This window comes from Telmatherina bonti (genome assembly GCF_933228915.1).
Source record: "Telmatherina bonti genome assembly, chromosome: 16".
Lineage (NCBI taxonomy): Eukaryota > Metazoa > Chordata > Actinopteri > Atheriniformes > Telmatherinidae > Telmatherina > Telmatherina bonti.
In genome coordinates this window covers 8,573,590-8,597,612 of record NC_136614.1, presented here as the reverse complement: position 1 = coordinate 8,597,612, position 24,023 = coordinate 8,573,590, and the positions used below count along the sequence as shown (strand labels likewise).

General features: G+C 38.5%; 2 protein-coding genes across 2 annotated transcripts in view; one reads left to right on the top strand and one right to left on the bottom strand.

The window, feature by feature from the left end:
• The window catches only part of LOC306767611 (uncharacterized protein), a gene marked incomplete at both ends in the record, with an annotated part of 105,124 nt that overhangs the window by 13,068 nt on the left and 68,033 nt on the right, over window positions 1-24,023 (top strand). The window lies entirely within an intron of this gene.
• LOC306767591 (NLR family CARD domain-containing protein 3-like) lies at window positions 1,441-15,962 on the bottom strand (the record flags this gene model as incomplete). The annotated part of the gene is made up of 7 exons (XM_079255666.1): window positions 1,441-1,988; window positions 6,094-6,284; window positions 6,387-6,560; window positions 6,810-6,983; window positions 7,458-7,631; window positions 7,719-9,484; window positions 15,780-15,962. The coding sequence occupies 7 exons, from the start codon at window positions 15,960-15,962 to the stop codon at window positions 1,441-1,443; spliced, it is 3,210 nt and encodes a 1,069-aa protein (XP_079111792.1).

The following is a 24,023-nucleotide window of genomic DNA, read 5'->3' as shown; positions in this document are numbered from 1 at the left end:
CTCATGTATGAAGAGTTAATACTTTTATGTCAGTATCAAAACCCCATTTTGAACATATTACAATGGTATGGTTTAGTAAAACTCATTAAAGTGAAGCTAACTTTAATGTTGCTTCACCACAGATGTTGGGTGACAATCACCCATTGTCATCCAACATCAGGAGCATCATGAAATCAGCTAAACAAAAAAGGAGAACCTCAACAGAATTTTTACAAAAGAACCAAATACCACATTACAAACACATGCCACCCCCCTCTCCTTTTGAATATTCAATCAGTTATAAAAGATAATAAAAAAATTAGTTAATCATCACTTAAGGATTTTTAAGGTGAAATAGTTTGACATTGTTGGTTTGACCCAGTAGCAGACAATGGACAATCTCTTGATGAGTTGCTGGAGAACATATGCAGTAGCCTTTACAGCAGTAAAAGAAGTTAAAGGTTCCAGATTATGCTAATTTTCCTTTTTATAGGTTTCCTAATAGTTATTGTGTCCCCCATATTTTGTGCATGTGGTCCTAAATTTAGAAAATTCTGTCACCTCCCTGACCTGCTCCACATTTAGTTGAATGTTTGCTCAATCGGGTAAGTTTGAGATCTTTTCTTTTGTGACCTCAAGGGAAACTGGTACCACTCATAAATATTTAAAAGTTCAGACACAGAAACTGCCCATTCTCAGCAGTAGAGCTCACTACACTTTTGGAATGGCTGGAATTAAGAACCATGGATGATTTTGGAGTAAAACACTTTAAAAACACTTTAAAAACAATGTTATTGGACCTCTGACACCCTTCTGAGATTGTTGAAAAACTGTATACTAGGACCTTTAACATTTCCACAGTGAGAGGAGTAATGATTTTATGGAATAGACTATGATCTTACAATTAGTTTTATGCATCATTGCCTCATCATCAGGAGGATCTCCTTTTCTGCTGATCACTTACAAAGAGTATGAGCACAATAAAAATCACAACAAACGGAAAAATATTGCTTAAAAAGTCAAAGGTTAAAATTACAGAAGGTGCATCAATGTGTTCTCATGTTGCTGAGACTTGCAGTGCCATGTAGGGAGGCAACTTCGAGGCTACTAGAACTGACAGAGGTGAGATGGACAACTAAGATCAGGGTAACAGGCAGTTCTCCACTCCAGCATGGTCCTCAAAGAGCAGGAAAACCACAACTCCCTGAGTTAAATCAGCTATCTAAAGGAGCAAGTTCATTAGAGAGTTACTGGCTTGTTTCTGAAGCCATAAATAAAAATATATAGGTTAAAAAATCAGCTTCAATAGTAGTTTATATAGTTGCAATTTCACCTTTTTAACAACTGATGTATTAACATTAAAATCCTGCATGCATGGTCCATGTCCAGGTCCAGGAGGTCTAAACCTTTACAATCTCTTCTGCTCCAAGGCTGAAGGTGCTTACTCTTACTTTTGAAGAGCTAGACTGGTGTTTTGTTATGACACAAGGACACTGAGGAACCAGACCACAAGCCAAAGCCGGCATATAGAGGTTCTGTGAATGTGGTGTTAAAGGTATGGATGTGAATCAGTGTGTCAGAGAAGGCTGTGTAGAAGGACACAGAGCCAGCAGGACGGTCCACATACACTGCCACTCTGTTAGAGACAGAGGAGGAGGAGGAAGAGATGGATGTTTCTCTGTTAATGTGCCAAACAGAGTAACCAAAAACTTCAGAGCACTCCAGACTCCAGGACTGGCTGTTCCTTCCGAACCTGCAGTCATCACTCTTTCCTCTCCTGCTGATTCCTCTGTAACTCACTGATATGTGAACTCCTCCTTTCCATTCAACCTCCCAGTAAGAGCGACCAGTCAGAGCATTCCCACACAGCAGCTGCCAGCAGTGCTCGAATCTGTCTGGATGATCTGGATACGGCTGCTGCTCCTCCACCACAGTCACCTTCCTGTTGCCCTCTGACAGTCTGAGGTTTCTGTTTACTGAGTTTATATCCACTTCAAGTTCACAGAGATCTGATGGAGAGAAAAAAAAAACTTTTCCAGCTTCTCTGATATTTTAATGAAATAAAATCAAAAGCTTCTCAGAGGGAAATTCCATAAAAGGTAAACTATCATCTTTTAATTTGAAGACAAATGAACAGTTTTGCCATTGTTGTCCAAACTTACATTTCCTCACATCATGTTTTAACCTCTGCTCTCCGCCGTGGTATATCCTGCAGGAGGAAACAAGGTCACAATTACTGTCTCTAAGAATGAAGCAAAGGTATTTTTCTCAGACATAGAAACAGACTGAAAGGCAAGCAATTCTTTGATTGCTTTATGTATAATGATAAAAACCGGGTTAGAAGAAAGAATGACAAGCTGAATTTCCATTACTTTTTTCCACAAAATAGAAGCAACAGTTGCAAGTTTTGACAAACAACAAGTGCAATTTGCAGATGTTTTAGTTGAACCATGTTTAGAACACAAGCCTTAAATCTTGTAAAATCCCATTTTGGTGACGAGAGTTTTGGAAAACTGTGGCTTATGCAATTTAGCCATGTAGCATAATTTTAGGGTTTTCAACTTGCTGCAGAGAGTTTGCTATGACTTTTCTATGCTTTTCTCCCTCATTTTCTTTTCTTAAACTCTCAAATTTGCTGTTTGTTCCACACTGTTCCATCTTTACTAGATATTAACTCATCACGACCCCCCATGTCATATCAGGGGACACGTACATGCAAAAAAGTGTTTCCATTACATTTTCGCAATCTATTTCCATATCCAAATGACTGAAAAACCACCTCAGGAGAGCGTAAAAGCTTTTTAGCCATATTTGAGACTTTTTTTAAATGTAGGTGTGATGGAAAAGAATTAGAGACTGATGAATGAAAAAGCAAAGTTTCTGGTGATCTGCTCTTTATTTTGTTTCAAACATAAAATATAAAACGACATTTCAAGAGCAGAGTTATGAAGAACTAAATTCTTCCCAGATTAAGCTACCCACCGATTCTGTCCTGTGTAGACCCTGCGGATACATGCCCAATCATCTCCCACATAATGGCACTGCATCCATACCTATTTTATAGATCGGGTTTGTGCAGATCTCAAACCTGAATAAAAACAAATAACTCCAGATATTATTCACTAGTCCTTTGCCACATTAAAAGTAAACAATCTGTCTTTCACTCAGTTCTCTGACATCTCTGATGTTAATTGTATGCACAGATACTACTTCTGGTCCGTGTTTTTTATTATATTAAGAATTATAAAAATTTAAATGGAAATATTTTGTAGACCAATTAAAATGTTACATTAAAACATAATCACCCACATATTTGGGTTTTTCAGACATTAACTGATCATTATCTTGGCTTTCTGGTTCTGATTAATTTACACTGGGAGAAACATTTATTCTATAAGGGCTATAAATGCAGAGCAGGTTTTTGTGTCAAGATATTTGTCAGTTCAGATATTTCAGTCTCTGTTGAATAAGTGGAACAATGGATGGACACTGACGTCCTGGAAGTTAAGATGTTAAAATAGTTACAAATGAGAATGAATTAGACACAAACTCAGTTTTTTTCTTATAAGCACCAGGATTCACTTTAATAAAAGACTTAGGAGTCAAATTAGAGCTGGGGTGTTCTATTTTGAGAAAGAACAGCCTCCACCCTGGATTTCAATAGAATCAGATCATATTAACATTCCACCAAATTTTTATATATTTTTGGCTAATAAACACAAACTACTTAAAAACACTATTAACCACTATTAACCCTTTTCTCAGAAACACACTGTCAGTTTGGCACACCTCCCTTGCTTTTCTGGGAGAAGTATCATAACTTTTTCAATTATCTCCATTTGTTAGTCAGGCCGAGCTGACACAGGTTTTAAAATCTAGGCATCCCAAAGTATAGCAAAGATGGCAGATTTGTATAATGATAACAGGATGCCAATCTAATTTTGAAGAGCTCAAACCAAAATATGGTGTTCCCACAAAACAATTTTTTTAATATTTGCAACTTAGGAGCTTTATTCTTCGCAAGTAGAAAAATGATCTGTCACTTCCCTCTTTATCCTCTCTTGAGGAATGCACTTTGAGGGCCTTGCTTTCTAAGGGGCAAGTCTCTGTTCTATATAAACTTTTAGTGATTGCATCCAAAGAATCCTCTTTATATCAGGGGTCTGGGTTCTGAGGTATTTTTCAGGTTCCACCAGAGGGTGCCAGAGGAGCCTTTTCTGGAGGGTGATGTTTTTCCCCACAGGTGTGCTGGCCTACGGAGGATTGATAATCAGCTACCCAGCACTATATTTGGAGCTGTGAATTCCTGTGAACTCTAGCTTTCGTGAGAAACTTTAAGAATTCTTGTTTTTTCCAGAAAAAACACATCTTGGATTCTCCTGAGCTCCCCGTGATTTCCTCCCAGTGGTAAATCATCTCCAGCAAACACTTCTTCAATAACCAACCACCTGGAATTCTCTTTACTGGCAATCCTCTGGATCTGATCATCTTGGTGCTGCCTGTCCGCCCTCCATCGAAAACACCCTCACTGGCTTCCACTACCAACACTAATCCTCTCGGATCACCTGACACCACCCTAATTCACTGCAACTCCAGACAAGTAGGAAAGCCATCACTTCCCCAGAAATCCTATCCATCATTCTGTCACTCATCTATCTATCATTGCAGGGAACCCAGCCTTCGGGTCTTCTGGAACCACTCCCTTCATTCTCCAATAAAACTTATTCCCATTCTCCATTATTGCTTGATCTGGCATGTGGGTCAAACATCTTCATGACACTTTACATAATCTTCAAATATGGAGAACAGATTTGTAGATTTAAATAACAACAAAAAAATGGTCACAAGCATGTTTGAAGGCTCAGACACAATCAATAAATACTAACTCAAAATTGTTAGAATCGAAATGGGTTAGCTGATTATATATGACAGAAGTGAATCTGTACCACTTTAATCCTAACATACCTAATACTTGCTTGAAATGTAGGCACTTTATTTCATTGTATCTGTGAATGTCAACATATTTTATCATTTTGGGGTAAAATCATGAACATTCTCACTCAAATTATTGGGATGTTCCTGCAACCCAAAGATGAGTCTGTTAAATATTTTTCCAAAGAATATCATAGTTTTAAAAAACGTTGAATTTTTATTAAACATTTGTTTTCTGGAAGCAAAAATGCTGTATTGCAACATCGTGGAAATCAGATGTTCCTTGCACTGTTTCACAATGGCTGAAAGGAATGATTTTCCCACTTGCTTTGGAAAATATAAGCCATACAACTAACAGACTGGACCAGTTTAAATATGGAGTCTCTTTTATAACTTCCTGTGGAAGAATAATATTTCTGACTGTTGGATGATATAAATTAAGTTTTTTTTTTTATTATTTATTTATTGTGCCTTGTTTATATAGTTTTTTTTATTCTATGTAAATGTCAATAGAAGTAAATCTTAATAAAAACATGGGGAAAAAATACCTCTTGGGATAATGCTTTTCCAAACTTAGGCCTTCACAATCAACTAAACACATATAAGTTGTCTTAGATCAGTGATCCTCATTGCACATGCGGCTAACTGACTCATGACTTGCGGCTCGTGAAGCAGCCGCTGGCTTTCTGAAAATGCTATCTAAACAAGTCACAATGATCCTAAATGGTGCAGTTCTCTCCACAAACAAGAGCTGCAGGCTGCTTGCAGAAACTTTGCTGTCGTCACAGCTTTAACTGACCCTGTCAGACGTGCTAGTTTTGGCTGATTTCAGCTGCAACGAACTCTGCCAAAGAGCTGCTCTGTCGGTCACGCTGTATATACATTGAAAAAGAAACACACACATTCCGGAGGCATTATTGTATTTTCACCATATACTGTTGCATAAGAACGCCATTACGCCATGCAATATTCAGGATAACCATTCCTTGCTAAAAAGCTGAATGTTACTGATTTGGCAACGTAGCAGGACACGTAGCATGGGAATGCTTTTTGGGGGGACTGGCGGTTCTCCTCTTGTCTTAGTATATTGAATGCAGCACTTGCTGAATTAACAGTGAGGATCACTGTCTTAGATGATGAGCTGAAAATAGAGACGTTGGTGAAAAAAAGAGAATAGAGCACTTGCTGTCTGTCCATACCTGAGAGTGTCCAGTCTCCAGTGCTGATCCTCTAAGCCAGCACACAAAAGCTTCACTCCTGAGTCTCCTGGATGGTTGTAGCTCAGGTCCAGCTCTTTCAAACAGGAGGGGTTGGAGCTCAGAGCTGAAGCCAGAAAGGCACAGCCTTCTTCTGTAATCAGGCAACCTGATAACCTGGAAACAGACATATCATAAATGAAGAAAATGCTAACAATGTTGAAATACCAGAACATGAATTATAGGCATGATGTAATGGATAAACATCTATATCCCGACCTGAGACTTTCCAGTTTGCACTGTGGACTCTCCAGTCCAGTGGAAAGATGTTTTACTCCTGCATCCTTCAGGCTGTTGTCACTGAGGTCCAGCTCTCTCAAAACGGAGGTCTGAGAGCTAAAGACTGAGGAAAGAGCTTCACAGCTTCTCTCTGACAGTTTGCAGCCACTCAGTCTTTAAAAAGCAAACATCAGACAATTTTTCAAATTTCATCTTTTGACAGCAGTGTTCAATTTTTTAAGAAACTTTATTTCTGCCAAAGCCTCTAGCTAGCACTTTGCCATAGCACTGTCTTTGAGTCTTGCCACAAGTGTATTTAAAAACAATGTCAGTTGTTTTGATGATGCAGTTTTCTAGTTTGACTAAACTTAAATCGGCATTTAGAAAGAAGATATGACATATAACAATAAAATGAAAACTAACACAATAGACTCCATTTTGCTGTGGACACTCTGCAGTCCAAGTGACAAATGCTTCACCCCTGAGTCCTGCAGGCTGTTGTTGAGCAGAATGAGTCCTGTCAATGTAGAAGATGGAGTTCTCAGAACTGAGGACAGCACTTCACAGCTTTGCTCTGAGAGATTGCAGGTTGCCATGCTGCAAAAGAAATATGTAATATGTGAAAATGTTACTTTTTATAGCTGTAAAGGACTAATATTGGTGCATTTTTATAGTTTCCAGTCAACCTCAAATGCAATAAAAAAAATTATTTAAAATAATTATGTAAAATTACTGGACAGATCTGACATGTTTTAACATACCTTAGAGCTTTAAGATTACAGTTTTTACTCTTAAGTCCAACAGAGAGCAGCGTCACACCCAAATCCTGCAGATTGTTGTTACTCAGGTCCAGATTTCTCAGGCTACAGCTCTGGGAGCTGAGAACTGAGGAAAGAACTTTACAGCTGTGCTGGGAGATGTTGCAGTCAGACATCCTGAAATAAAAAATACAAGCTCTGCTTTTGGAATAAACAAGGAGGGAACAAGTTTCTTTTCATCACACCAATGTTTCTGGGAGACAAAGTTTTTTATTGTTTCATCTTTGTGGAGATCAACCAACTGTAATCTGACCTGAGAGTTTCCAGTTTACAATGTGGACTCTTCAGTCCACCAGACAGCTGCTTCACCCCTGAATCCTCCAGGTTGTTGTTGCTCAGGTCCAGTTCTCTCAGACTGGAGGATGAGGAGCTGAGAACGGAGCACAGAGCTTCACAGCTTCTCTCTGAGAGGTTACAGCCACTCAGCCTAAAGAATAACAGAACCCCAAAAAATAATGTTTAGTGTGTCATTTGAAAATTAAGAATTATTTAAATGGTCAATCTATCCACCTACAGAGCTTTTTTGGAGGCTTTAACCACTGGCAGAAGTCTCAGCAGAGCCTCTTCTGAAGCAGAGTATTTCTTCAGGTCAAACACATCCAGATCTTTTTCTGATGACAGTAAGATGAAGACCAGAGCTGACCACTGAGCAGGAGTCAGGTTATCTGTGGAGAGGCGTCCTGATCTCAGGGACTGCTGGATCTCCTCCACCAGAGAACGATCATTCAGTTCATTCAGACAGTGGAACAGATTGATGCTTCTCTCTGAAGACAGGCTCTCACTAATCTTTTTCTTGATGTACTGGACTGCTTCCTGATTGGTCTGTGAACTACTTCCTGTGTGTATCAGTAGACCTCGTAGGAGAATCTGATTGGTCTGCAATGAAAGACCCAGAAGGAAGCACAGGAACAAGTCCAGATGTCCATTTGGACTCTGTAAGGCCTGGTCCACAGCACTCTGGTGTAGATGTTTTAGTTTGGATTTGTTTTTAAAGAATTTGGACCTCCTGGGTGTTTGCTCATCTTGGATCAGGTTGACTCCATGGTTGATGAAGGTCAGATGGACATGAAGAGCAGCCAGAAACTCCTGAACACTCAGATGGACAAAGCTAAACACCTTCTCTTCCTGCTGGTAAAGTCCTCTCTCCTCTTTAAAGATCTGTGTGAAGACTCCTGAGTAAACTGAGGCTGCTGTGATATCGATGCCGCACTCTGTCAGGTCTGCTTCATAGAAGATCAGATTTCCTTTCTGCAGCTGCTCAAAAGCCAGTTTTCCCAGAGACTCAATCATCTCCCTGCTCTCTGGACTCCAGTGTGGATCTGTCTCAGCTCCTCCATCATACTTGACCTTCTTCACTTTGGTCTGAACCACCAGGAAGTAGATGTACATCTCAGTCAGGGTCTTGGGCAGTTCTCCTCCCTCTCTGGTTTTCAGCTCATCCTCCAGAACTGTAGCAATGATCCAGCAGAAGACGGGGATGTGGCACATGATGTGGAGGCTTCGTGATGACTTGATGTGGGAGATGATCCTGCTGGCCTGTTTCTTATCTCTGAACCTCTTCCTGAAGTACTCCTCCTTCTGAGCATCAGTGAACCCTCTGACCTCTGTCACCATGCCAACACAGTCAGGAGGGATCTGATTGGCTGCTGCAGGCCGTGTGGTTATCCAGATGTGAGCAGAAGGAAGCAGTTTCCCCCTGATGAGGTTTGTCAGCAGCACATCCACTGAGGTGGACTCTGTAACATCAGTCAGGATCTCATTGTTGTGGAAGTCCAGAGGAAGCCGACACTCATCCAGACCGTCAAAGATGAAGACGACCCGGAAGTCTTCAAAGCAGCTGATTTTTCTGGTTTCAGTAAAGAAGTGATGGACAAGTCCCACCAAGCTGAACTTCTTCTCCTTCAGCACATTCAGCTCTCTGAAAGTGAATGGAAACATGAACTGGATGTCCTGGTTGGCTTTGTCTTCAGCCCAGTCCAGAGTGAACTTCTGTGTTAAGACAGTTTTCCCGATGCCAGCCACTCCCTTTGTCATCACTGTTCTGATTGGTTCATCTCTTCCAGGTGGGAGTTTAAAGATGTCTTCATGTCTGATGGTTGTTTCTGGTCTGTCTGCTTTCCTGGAAGCTGCTTCAATCTGTCTGACCTCATGTTCATCATTGACCTCTGCAGTTCCTCCCTCTGTGATGTAGATCTCTGTGACGATCTGGTTCAGGAAAGTTGGGCTTCCCTCTTTAGCGATCCCCTCAAACACACACTGGAACTTCTTCTTCAGATTTGACTGGACACTTTTTTTGCCTTCTGCAGCACAAGTTCCTAAAATATGAAAATGCAATATGAAATTAGTAGGTCAAAAAAATGAAAGGTGAGATTAGGAAAAAGGGAAAGATGAGTGCAGAAGAAATGGCGCTTTAAAAATAAATTAGGTGTCATAAAAACTTAATCCATCCATTTTTGTTCATACTTCAATGGGAAATTCACTATTCAATTCATTTCAATTCAATTCAACTTTATTTATATAGCGTCAAATCACGGCAATGCCATCTCAAGACGCTTTACAGACAGAGGGGAAAACATAATGAAGGCCAATTCATAACAGCCTATATAAGGAAACCAACAGATTGAGTTGAGTCCAACTCAATCTCCCATCCTGAGCAAGCACACTGGCGACAGTGGGAAGGAAAAAACTCCCTTTTAACAGGAAGGAAACCTCCGGCAGAACCCGGCTCAAGTACAGGCAGCCATCTGCCTCTGCTGTGTGGGGGGAAGAGGACAGAAAGACAACAGACAACAGGAACTGCTACTCCCGGCCAGGGAGACCTGCTGAGACAGGAGACATACATGTTAATGATGCAACACTGTTATTGGGGGGGGGGGATAAAAGAGAGAGATAAAGAGAAAAAGAAAGAAGCTCAGTGTATCAGGAAATGTCCCTCAGCAGTCTAAACCTATAGCAGCATAACTAAGGGATGCTAACCATCCCTAGCTGTAGGACTTATCAAAAAGATAAGTCTTCAGCCTAGTCTTAAAGGTGGGGAGGGTGTCTGCTTCCCTAACACTAACTGGGAGCTTATTCCATAAGAGAGGGGCCTGATAACCAAAGGCTCTGCCTCCTGCTCGGCTCTTTGAGACTGTAGGAACCACAAGTAAGCATGCAGTCTGCGAACGAAGTACTCTGCTTGGTATATAAGGAACTATGAGGTCTTTGATATATAGTGGTGCCTGGTTGTGGAGGGCTTTATTTGTAAGGAGAAGGATTTGAAATTCTATTCTAGATTCAACAGGCAGCCAATGAAGAGAGGCTAAAACTGGAGAAATATGATCTCTCATGCTGGTTCTGGTCAGGACTCTGGCTGCAGAATTCTGGATCAGCTGAAGGCTTTTCAGGGCATATTTAGGACAGCCCAGTAATAGAGAGTTACAGTAATCTAGTCTCGAAGTAACAAAAGCATGAACCAGTTTTTCTGCATCACTCTGAGACAGAATGTCCTTAATTTTGGCTATATTACATAAATGAAAGAAGGCTGTTTTAGTAACCTGCTTAATATGTGGACCAAAGGACAGGTCAGGGTCAAATATTACTCCAAGGTTTCTCACTGTAGCACTGGAAACTAAAGTAATGCCATCCACGTTCATTACAAAACCGGAAAATTTAGCTCTGAGTTTTTCAGATCCAACGAGAATTACTTCAGTCTTATCTGAGTTTAAGAGGAGAAAATTTCTAGACATCCAAATCTTTATGTCTATGAGACAATTTTGTAGCCTATTGGACTGATTTGTTTCATCTGGTTTAAAGGATAAGTATATTTGAGTATCATCTGCATAACAATGAAAGTTTATTCCATGCTGTCTAATAATTTTGCCTAAAGGGAGCATATATAGCGTGAAGAGTATTGGTCCAAGTACAGAACCTTGAGGAACTCCATGACTTACTGTAGTTTGTGAGGAGGACTTGTCATTTACATGAACGAACTGAAGTCTATCAGATAAATATGATTTAAACCAGCTTAACGCTGTACCTGTAATTCCGACCACCTGTTCTAGTCTTTGAAACAGAATGTTATGATCGACTGTATCAGATGCAGCACTAAGATCAAGCAAGATAAGTACGGACAGAAATCCTTTGTCTGAGGCCATAAGAAGGTCATTAGTAACTTTCACCAATGCCGTCTCAGTGCTATGATGAGCTCTATATCCTGACTGAAACTCTTCAAATAAATTATTTCTGCTCAGGTGGGCATGTAGCTGAGCGGAAACTATTTTCTCCAGAATTTTGGACATAAATGGGAGGTTAGATATAGGTCTATAATTTGCTATCACTTCTGGATCCAGAGATTGCTTTTTAAGTAAAGGCTTGATTACAGCAGTTTTAAATGATTGTGGTACATATCCTGTCACTAAAGACATATTGATAAGATTTAGTAGTGATGTATTAATTAAAGGGAAAATGTCCTTAAAGAGGCTCGTTGGGAGAGGGTCTAAGATACAGGTGGATGGTTTAGATGAAGCTATTATTATAGTTAATTCAGAGGGTTGGACAGGACAGAAACTATTTAGACACAAGTCAGATCCTGGTTCTAAGGATGCTTCGGAGACCACAACAGGCTCAACATTATAGGTAGAAGGAAGAGTATTGTGAATTTGATCTCTAATAGTGTCAATTTTATTCCTGAAAAAATACATGAAAACATCACAGCTAAGTGAGAAAGGAATACATGGCTCAACAGCACTCCGACTCCTAGTAAGCCTAGCTACAGTGCTGAAAAGAAACCGAGGGTAGTTTTTGTTTTCCTCTATCAATGATGAATAATAAGCTGTTCTTCCCGTACGTAAGGCTTTTTTGTATACGATTAAACTTTCTTTCCAGGTTAAGTGAGACTCCTCTAGTGCTGATGAACGCCATCTGTTTTCCAAACGCCTTGATGCCTGTTTTAGAGCTCGAAGCTGGGAATTAAACCAGGGAGCCTTCATAATTTTACCTAATTTCTTCTTCTTTAGGGGAGCAACATTATCCAAGGTTGTACGCATTGAAGCTGTTATAGTATCAGCATGTTGATCAATCTGAGCAGGAGTAAGGCTTAAAGGGGGACTCTCAGTCATGCTAACACATGGTAGAGGTGAAAAAATTGATTCAATTGATTGTTTAAATTTTGTAATATTATTGTCTGATAAACATCTACTATAGTAGAATTTATTTTTGGTCAGTGAGTAATCAAATAAAGTGAATTCAAAGGTTAATAAGAAGTGATCGGACAAGACAGGGTTTTGAGGAAATACTTTGAGCTTATCAGTCTCAATACCATATGTTAGAACAAGATCAAGAGTATGACCATGAGAGTGAGTGGCTCCATTGACATTTTGTGAAAACCCAATTGAGTTTAGAATAGAGCTAAAGGAAATGTTTAAACTATCATTTTCATCATCAACATGAATATTAAAATCACCTAGTACAATGACTTTATCAGTAGTCAGCACTAACTCAGACAAGAGATCAGAGAATTCGGTCAGAAACTCGGAGCTTGGTCCAGGTGGGCGATACACTAATGCTAAAAGGAGCGGTTTCTCTCAATTCCATTTTGGATGAGATAAATTTAATGTCAGGAATTCAAAGGATTTATAGTTAGTTTTGTGCTTAGGATTAATTACAATTTCTGACTGAAAAATAGCTGCAACACCTCCTCCTCTGCCTGTAGTTCTAGGAATGTGAAAGTTTAAATAGTTAGCTGGCGTAGCTTCATTAATACTACCATAGTCCTCTTGCTGTAACCAGGTTTCCGTAAGACAGAATAAATCAATGTGGTGATCACCTATCAAGTCATTGACTGATAAAGACTTATTTGGGAGGGATCTGATTTTCAGTAGGCCACACTTTATTGTCTTATTTTCAGATTTTATTAGATCCATTGTTTTTATTTTTATGAGGTTCTCACGATTAACCCCAGAAGTATTTTTGTGTTTGATACTTACTGCTGGGGAGTTGTATAAGGTCGGAATGGGGTTTTGGGTGGGCGGCGGCAGGTGGGAAGCTGCAGAAAAGTGTGTAGGACGACAATTCTGCCTCCTGGTCCCAACCCTGAGTTGTCGATTTAGCTGACTAATAAAAGAGTCCATATTGCTAGATAAGAGAGCGGCTCCATCCAACGTGGGATGGATGCCATCTCTCCTAATAAGACCAGGTTTTCCCCAAAAAGCACTCCAATTATCTATAAAACCCACGCTGTTATCGGGACACCACCTAGACAACCAGCGGTTGAAAGATGACATGCGGCTAAACATGTCATCGCTGATTAAATTTGGCAAGGGACCAGAGAAAACTACGGAGTCCGACATTCTCTTGGCAAAGTTACTACAAGACAATATTTTGTAATGACATATACCACAATACAACATGATAAGATATGATATATGATATGATATGATATGATATGATATGATATGATATGATATGATATGATATTATATGATATGATATATGATATGATATGATATGATATGATGTGACATGATGTGATATGATATATGATATATGATATGATATGATATGATATGATATGATATGATATGATATATGATATGATATGATATGATATATGATATGATATGATATGATATGATATGATATGATATGATATGATATGATATGATATGATAACATGACGCGATGCAATACGACAGACTTTGTTGAAGTAAATTTGAATTGGCAGTAACTTGAGTGTTAGAGCTGGTCTTTGTACAATTCAAAGGTTGACAGTGCAAATCCCACTCTGGTGTGCAATGGGTGTGTCAGCGCTCATCACTTGAAATATTAGCATCGCTGGTGTATTAATGTGCATGGTCTGGATTGGCTGCCATAATTCCACCGGTCTACCCCAGGCCAGCTGGGGTTACACATGTTACATTGCCAAGTGTGATTGTGGTGTGAATAAATAATGGATTCACTTTAAGAGTTTTGACTACCAACAGTAGAAAAATGTAATATATATATATATATTTAATCTTGAATTTAATCAATTATTTAAAAAAAAAAAAAAAAAAAAAAGTTCTTCTTCTCCGCCTCCCATGGGCTCACCACTTGCAGGAGGGGCCATAAAGGGTCGGGTACCTGTGTGAGCTGGGCTGTGGCAAGAGGCGAGGACCCTGGTCACGTCATTGGTCTGTTGACTAGTGTCCATGTTGGTGCCCTTGGTGCCGTGGTCTGGTTGACTCATGGTTTCCTTACCAGGCTGCTCTGTGTTCAGCAACATTTAATTAAACGTATGCATTATGAAAAAGACGTGTGGTAGAAATGGTTGTTAGGTGTGTATGTGTGTGTGTGCGTGTGTGGGTGGGTGTGTGTGTATTTCTGTGTATGTGAAAGTGTGTGGGAAGGGCAGGACTGATGGATTTTTCTTTGTTGTGCTTTGATAATTTGTACAGCAATTTGTGTTGCATTTTATTGTATGAAAAGTGTTTAATAAATTAAGTTTGAATTGATCTGATCAGCTGTGGGTTGTGACCAAAAGAACAAGATTGCGCATTCAGGTGGCTTGAATGAATTTTCTCCAAATGTTGGCCGGGCTCTCCCTTAGAGATAGGGTGAGAAGCTTGGTCCTCCAAGAGGACATCAGAATAGAGTCGCAACTCCTCCAGATTGAGCAGTGCCAGGTTAGGTGGCTAGGGCATCTGGTCAGGATGCCTCCTGGACGCCTCCCTGTGGAGGTGTTCCAGGCATGGGAGGAGACCGTGGGGGAGACCCAGGACACGCTGGAGGATTATACAAAGAAAGTCTGCATTTAATGGCCCATTAAGCTCTAAACTGGATACAGAATGTTCTGTTCATCTTCTGAGTCCCTTATGTACATAATTTGGTCTCTTTTTAGGATCCTTGATGGAGCAAATGTAGCACCATGTAGAGTCACAGGAAACCACAGAGGCAATGTTGAGCAGTATAACTGATATGCTGCAAAATTGTTTGAGACTGTTGAGTGAAGATATGAATCAGAAAAGGTTCAATTAATGCTTTTATGCTCATTATTTTTCTTTTCTCTCATTAGGTGATGTAGATGAACCTGATGGATTCTGTATGAGCAGAAATATGTGGCAGTTTTTCTATGGGAGACTAAACCGAAAGGAATTACACACCAAGAATTGACAGGACGATGGACAAGAATGGCAGCAGTGTGAGGTGTGGGAGGAACAATGGCAGTTTATGCTGACGAGATTTAGCCATTTCAATACTCTGTATATAGTCTACATATGACAAATTCAAAATACTGAACCGAAATGTGGTGTTCATATGTGAAGGAGAGCATGCTATTCAGGATTACACCCTGGCCTTTGACCTGGTTGGAGGGAGATACAGTAGAATTTTCTTTGAAAGTCATGATAAGTAACATTTTAGCTTTATCACTTTTTCATCTGAGAAATGTTTGATATATAAAGGACTTTATTTAATGGGGACAGTGAGAAAGTAAGGAAGGTGGAGGGTGGAGGTAGAGGTGGGCAAAAGAAGTTGATGTGATATCTTTAAAAGTTATGACCAAGAAGTTTGTAAATGATGAAGAACAGCGGCCCCAGGACAGAGCCCTGGGTCACACCATTAGCTTACTGCTCTGCAGTCGGTCAGCCAGCTCATCCTGCTTCATTCTTCTCAAGAACTTCACTGTTATTTTCAACAATGGATCCCTGCATCTCCTCTTTTGCTCTTCGTCCTCATTTTCCAACAAGTCTTCATGCTCTTTTTGACTTTCCCAACTTTTCAGGTAATCGGCACTCAGCATCACCCGGAACCTGCTTAGTTCTTCCTTTATAAAATGGACAAGATTTTCCTCCAACAGCTGAAAAAGAGATGTGTATAAAATTTAATTTGTTAATAAAACACATTCAGATCTCCATGTAAATCAACTGAAAGAGTGATGCAGACAATATTAGATCCAACTTATGATACTTAAATTATAACAACATAATACATTTTCCACACTGACTATAATGCCTGTTGGAAGCTTTCCTTGTGAGTTGTTTCAGGCACATGCAGAAGACCTAGGATAATCTGGTGGTCTGATGTGTCTCTGCTGGCTGGGGAGGCCTCAAGATTCCCTGCGAAGAGCTAAAAGGACTAGCTAGGGAAACAGATATCTTCGCTTTTCTGCTTGAATTGCTACCCCACAACCCAATTCAACCACAGACATATCACAGATCACCTGGCTCTTGTATGGAAAGGTTTCTGAATACAACAACCTATATCTTGGAATAAACATGTGACAAAAATCTTTGTTTTGTTTGTGGGGATTTTGATATTGATTTATTTAAATGGAACAAGCATAAGCTAGCAAATTATTTCTGTAGTGTAATTTTCAGTTTTGGACTTAGGCCATTTATATATAAGCCATGTAGGATAACCAAGGAGACTTCTACATTGATTGATAAGATTTTTACTAATGTGTTTGGCTCAACAACAAGTGGTATATTCTTAAATGATATTATTGATCATCTTCCTGTATTTGGAATCTTACATAGTTTAAAGGGTCAAGTTTCTGCTGGGAAAAGTGAGCCAACTCACAAACTGGTGAGAATAAGAACTCCAAAAAAATTAAGGCTTTAAAAGTGGAGCTTGCAAACTGTATCTGGGAAGATGTGTATGTTGAGGATGTGAATTTGGCTTTTGATGCTTTTTTGATCACATTCACTGATCTATATGATAAGCATTGCCCTATTAGAAAAAGTCAGCCTAAGGGAAAATATAAAGGGAAACCTTGGATGACAGTTTACAAAAGGCATGCAGAAGGCATACAGAAGAAGGAGCACTATAACAAGTTATTAGAGGACAGAAAAAGATAATACCCAAAAGACTTTGACTGTTATTAATGATATTATTCAGAAGACGAACAACAATAAGGATTTTCCTAGGTATTTTTTAAACAGGTTGGGTGACACAGTGGCCAGTACACAAGACATTGTTGAAGAGTTCAACAATTAGTTTGTGGGTATTTGTAACAATTTGGCTAAAAAAATTTAATAATATAATAATAATTTTCAAAAGTTTAATTATACTATAAAGGATAATAGAAATTCCATCTCCCTTTGTGGGATTTATGAGAGTGATATAAAAGAAAATGTCTCGAAATTTAAAAATAAATATTCAACAGATATAAACTTCATTGATATGTACATAATCAAAGAAGTTATTAATGTTGTTGTAAAACCTCTTACTTATATTTTTAATCTGTCCTATAAAAAAGGTATCTTTCCAAATAGTATGGAAACGGCAAAAGTAATACTATATTTAAAAATGGAGACAAATATTGTTTTGATAGTGATAGACCAGTGTCCCTTCTTCCTCAATTTTCAAAAATATTGAAAAATTATTTGTTAAACAACAGAATCTTTTTACAGAAAAACATGCATTGCTTAGTGAGCAGCATAATGGGTTTAGGAGAAACAGAACAACCACTTATGCAGTTATGGAGTTGGCTGAAGAAATAACAAAAGCGATTGAAAAAGATAAGTATGATATTGGTATTTTTATTGGTATACGGAAAGCATTTGATACCATTATTCATCGTGTATTATCTTTTTAAAAAATTGTGAAGTATGGATTAAGAGGTGTATCTTATTCTTGTCTGAGGAGTTACTTGGAAAACAGATTATGTTAACCAAGTAAATTATGTGTAGAAATAAATAATACCGTTTATAATACCAAATAATAATACCAAAATTTAGAAAGATCACTTGTGGGATACCCAGGGCTCTGTAATCGGTCCGAAACCTTTTTCACTTTATATTAATGATATTTGTAATGGTAATAATTGAGGATGATACAAACATGTACAGTTGGAAATAATTTACAGGACCTTTGGTTGTCTGTTGAGAGAGAGTTAGAAGTCCTCAGATCCTGGTTTAATGTAATTCAGTTATTGTTCAATATTAAAAAAAATTTTTTAATTTTTTTTTTTAAATTTACAGTTTTTGGAAATAGAAATTAAATGAATTAGGAAATTAAAAATACAAAATGATGATGTTATGAAGACAGGACTCTATTAGAACTTTTTATTGTGACATTGTACCTTGGGTGCAGTTTTCAGGCCGACCACTAGAGGGCACGGCCGCTTGTGAACTAAAATGTTCAATAATTGTTTTTATTAGTTTTGTCCTAAGCTTCGGGGATGGTGGCATGTTCTTTTGTGTGTTTTGTTTATTTTAAGTGTGTGTCCATGAGACAGGTGGGTGTCTTACAGTAAAACATAAAAAGGTTCTGAATAAATTTAATGGTCTTATGATTATGTTGTAAGCTTTATTTCTCCTGATTATTCCCGTTAGCACCAAAGCTAATATGTAAGCTAATCACGACTGTCCAGCAGACTCGGGACATATATTAGTTGATTGTTAATACCTATTCATATGGGTGGAATAGCCCCTATGTTAGATTTGTACATGGTGTCAGACATCAGGAATGTGCTAATCATATTTCTAAATTCTGAATAGACCCAGGCAATTAGTGGTGATTACTTTGAGGCCTATCCAGTGCCTTTAAGCAGAGCATGGCTGCTTCTTTATGTTGGAAGTGACCTGCATTATTTCTGTTCATAATTTGGTTGTGATTTTATCATCTGTTAAGTTTGTATTACTATTCTCATATCCTCCTTATTTTGTGTGTTACAGAACCACACACCCACACATGTATATTCCATTTAGCATGTCAACTATGGCTTGGAATAAAAGAGCGTAAGAGATTCCCCTGGATTTCTTGCATTTTAACCAACGCACACTCCGCGATCACAACACTGAACCAGATCAGCATAGGAAAGTTCCCATTACAGATGAAATTGAAAGAGTAACTGAGATCAAATTTTTGATGGTAGTTATTGATAAAAAATTTCACATGGAAACCACGTTTATTATATCAAAGGAAAGATTTCTAATATGCTAGGAATCTTGTACAACTCCAGAAGTATATTAAAGTATAAAGCTTTGTATAATATTTATTGTTCACTCATACTTCCTTATACATCTTATTTCATGGAAGTATGGGGATTAACAAATAAAACAACTTTAAATGCAATATTTCTTTTGCAAAAATGAGTTATACAGATTTTTAATAAGGCAGATTAATCACCCCCTTTTTACAAAATCACGTTTTAAAATTCAATTATTTGGTGTATTATAAAATAATGCAAACTTTGTATAAAGCTAAGACAAAGTCACCACCAGCCAGCATACAAAGATTTTTTAAATTCCGAGTAATAAATGATGACTTTAGAGATACCTGGAAATTTACGGTACAAAAAGGCCAAAAAAGAAATTAAAAGGAGATGTTTATCCTTTGTTCTGATTTCATTATGGAATGATGCTGATAGAAGTTTAAGAACTTGCCATACTATTTTGGTTTTCAAAAAGAAGGTTCTAAAGGTGATTTTTGAAGGCTACAAGAGTTATTTGTAAATTATACATTTTAAGAGTTTTGCTTTATTACTTTTTCATTTGATTGTGTTGCAGGGGCTGGGCCATATCTATTGCCAAAGTTTTTGTTCTTTCTCATACTGGGATGTAATAGTTTTTTCAGGGTGAATTTATAGTAAAGTGTTGCTGTTTTGCTCTCACCGTGAATATGGAGTCCACATCTGGTTGACACTGAGGGGCAGAATGTCCACTGGTAGCATCAGAGCTCTGGCTGTTAACCCTGAAAAACATTTTCAGTAAGCATGTGTAAAGTTTGTTAAATAACTTGTTGAAACCCATGTCAACATAAAATTCCTAAAAATGTAAGGCCAGAAACTTCGTAAACAAGGAAGACAAAGTGTTTTTGGTGGATCCAGTTCACAACTGCAGAAAGGCACCTACATGTTACAAATTAGCTTCTCTCATCAAGATGGAGTCCTATTTGGATTTGAATATGATTAATAACTTTCTTATTTATGTGCTTAAAACAAATTATTACATAAATTCCACAGAGTAAACTCATTGCATTACCACATTTATTTTGACAGATCCTATAAAAGTCCCAATTTATTTTATTTTATTTTAGGAGCACAGTGGTATCAAGAGGACCTCCAGGTTGGAGGAGGCTGTTATAGTGGAATGTGATATGAAAGAGGAAATCAGCGCTTACCTTTTACAAACAGTTTCGTTTCCAGCTCTGAACTCTACAATATTATGCATAGATTTCTCACTCTTCATCGACACACAGGTGGGCTCTGGGGAGCCAGGTGCTTTCTGATGGATCCTGAAGAAATTATTATGCAAGTTTAATACACACACACACACACACATATATATATATATATATATATATATATATAAACTGATTTTTATATTTTATTAATGGTTGGAGCAAGTAAACTTGGCTCGTGTGACCATGTCTGGTAAACATTTTACACAAGTTATTCCAAACATGTTCTGAAATAATTTCCTGCCACATTCATTAATATTACCACATTTATTTTGACAGATCCTATAAAAGTCCCAATTTATTTTATTTTATTTTAGGAGCACAGTGGTATCAAGAGGACCTCCAGGTTGGAGGAGGCTGTTATAGTGGAATGTGATATGAAAGAGGAAATCAGCGCTTACCTTTTACAAACAGTTTCGTTTCCAGCTCTGAACTCTGCAATGTTATGCATAGATTTCTCACTCTTCATCGACACACAGGTGGGCTCTGGGGAGCCAGGTGCTTTCTGATGGATCCTGAAGAAATTATTATGCAAGTTTAATACACACACACACACACACACACACACACATATATATATATATATATATATATATATATATATATATATATATATATATATATATATATATATATATATATATATATATATATATATATATATGGCAGTGGGCCACTGGGATCCTGCAGAAGCTGCAGACCAATGAGAAGAGAGGAACTGGAGGAAGGACTAAGTGGCAGCAGGTGCGACTGCAGAACTCCAGTCTTTAAAACCCCTGTGTGTGCTCTCTCCTGACTTTTGATACTCTGTACCTCTGGTGAGAGACTTTGGGAGTTTGATTGTTTTGTAAGTTTTAGTATTTTAATTGTTAGGGTACTGTAGGGGTGTAAGACCCTGAGGTATTTGTATTTTATTACTGTAATTTTGGGTCTGCCATATTTGTTTAATCATGTTTTATGTGTTTGGCTTTTTAGGTACAACACTGGCCGCCGTTTTGTTTTACTTAGTTGTGATACATTTTTAGGTTATCGATCTTATTTCATTTTAGAGTTGTAACATCTTCTTGTCTTGTTTCTAGTGCTGAGGCTGGTGTGGTCCGCCATCCACCGGCCTGGTTTGGACGCTGGGACACTTTCGAGGGTGATGTGTTGTATATCGTTATTGGTGTGGTGTTTTTCATTTGAGTTGTGTTTATGCAGACCCCTTTGTTTAAGGGTTAGTATACTCCCAGCTCCCCTCGTGGTGAGTGGTTGGCATCCCAGTCTCAGTGTGACATTCTGTCATCTTGTTGCTTCTTATCTGCTTTTATCTGAGTTTTAGAGTTATAAAATAAAACAGACGTGGTACGACCCATGCTGACTGTTGTGGCCTCTTTAGTGAAGCCCCTTATCAGCCTTTCCAGCTACATACATATAAACGGATTTTTATATTTTATTAATGGTGAACACAACACATGTCAGAGCATTTAAAGTAAACTTGGCTCGTGTGACCATGTCTGGTAAACATTTTACACAAGTTATTCCAGACATTATGTTCTGAAATAACTTCTTGCTGTACATCCTAGGTTGTCTGCTCACGTAGAACGTAACATGCTCGCCAGCAGAGCAGAAAAATGACAGTCTTGTCAGGTTTACCTGGTGATAAAGCTGGTCAGTGAAAGAACTGCAACATATTTTCATTTCTGCTTTGCTATTAAGAGAATGGTGACAAGCATAAATTATATTTTGGCTGCCTGCTTGTGTTCTGAATCATAAAATACAAATAATATGGTGGAAAAGGGTAGTATGACAAACCACACACCTTCTCAGTTTCTAAGAAAAAATGGGGTTTTATATAAGTTGCTCAGTTTTCTTTGCATTTATGAAAAAAGGACATAATTTATTACATATGAGAGAGACTTAGTATTTTACAATCAGGATATTACATGTATAACACATTGGATGTTATCAGTAACATCAGCAACAACCAATGGTAACAGAGGGATCACATCCCACAAGTCCAAAATCTGTTCCTTTTCTATTTTAGATCTGACTTGTTCATAATGGAAAGTTTTAAGACGTTAAATTTTCTCTTTGAGTGCATGATAAAAGCTGTGTGACACATGGAGTGGCCCACCTGCCTACATGTGACATAAGAGGATGGAGATAACACACAAAGAAGAACTGTAATGTGTCAGATGTTTCAGGTTGCAGGAGATGTCACGGTACAACAAGCTGCCAATCTGAGTAAAGAAGGTTTGCAGATGTAATCTTTGTCTCACCTCTCATCCTTGTTCTCATGTTCTCCACACAGAGTGTGTTCAGAGAGATGAACTTTCTCCTTTCTGTCTTCACACTGATCCATCGCAGAACTCACACCTGTACACACACACACACACACATATATACTCGGTTAGCACGATTTATGTGAGTCACCCCACCAGGTCATGTTCTTAATGTTTGACACAGAAAGAGAGGATTGTTGGAACAATTTGGGGGATCACAAGAAGTTTATTCCTCCATTTATCCGTTTTCTGAACCGCTTAGTCCAAAGAAACTGGAGCTTATCCCAGTAATCACTGGGAGAGAGGCAGGTACAGGTCGCCAGTCCAGCACAGGGCCAGACTTTATTTCTTCACATTAATTTTAGAGAAAAAAATCATTTCTGTCTGCACTTTAGGTCTGAACTGGCAGGATCAATCGAAAAAAAACAGGAACTGCAGGAAAACCATCAGAATTAACAGAGAAATTAGATCAACTGGCAGGCAAGTCAGTCCAAACCTGTCGGACGCCGACTGCAATTTTCACTGAGGACATGAGATCACGTTCCGACCAGCCTGTTTTTAACTTTCATCCAGTCACGTCTGTACAAGAGAAACCCCTGAAAATCACTCCGCTTCAGCTCACAGGAAACTTTTACCACATTTTCAAACACTGGAACAGTAAACATCAGGAAATCTCTACAGAAATGTCAGTGTGTGTGTGTGTGTGTGTGTGTGTGTGTGTGTGTGTGTGTGTGTGTGTGTGTGTGTGTGTGTGTGTGTGTGTGTTTGCGTGCGTGCCTGTGGGGAGATTATCGTGATAGAATATAGATAGTGAATGATTTCTCTGAAATGATTCCTACCTGTTCAGCTCAATCAAGTCGACTTACGGAGACTTTCCATCGTCAAGTGAAGACGACGAGAGAAGAAGCTGTTGTTTCACGGCGTCGTTCTGGTGTTTGCAGGCATCTGATCACATCCTCATAACTCTGGAGTCCACGTCTTAAAACCACAGAATGGTGTGAAAACCTGTCTGACCTGTTGAACCCAGGTGTTCTACAGATACTATCCACGAGATGGTGATGCTACCTGACATTGTTGATGAAGCCCAACCTGGTTCAAAACAAAGTAGTTCATAATTATGAGATTTAAGATTACTTCGGTAACTTAATCTCATTTTAATTATCTTTTATCTCATTATTTTTTAAATTTCATGAAAATGAGGTTTTTATCTTATAATTTGGACTTTAAATCTCACAATAATGAGATACTTTGTCACTGTTAAACCAAAAACAAAAGGTAACAGGCGACATCAAGTGAATCAGGAGGGGCAGACAAGATCATGTTTGTGTTGAATGTGGGAAAGGAGCCAGATTGAATCCATCATCTTTGTCATGTGTATGTAATGATCAGTTTGGCCCAAACAGGTTTGTGGG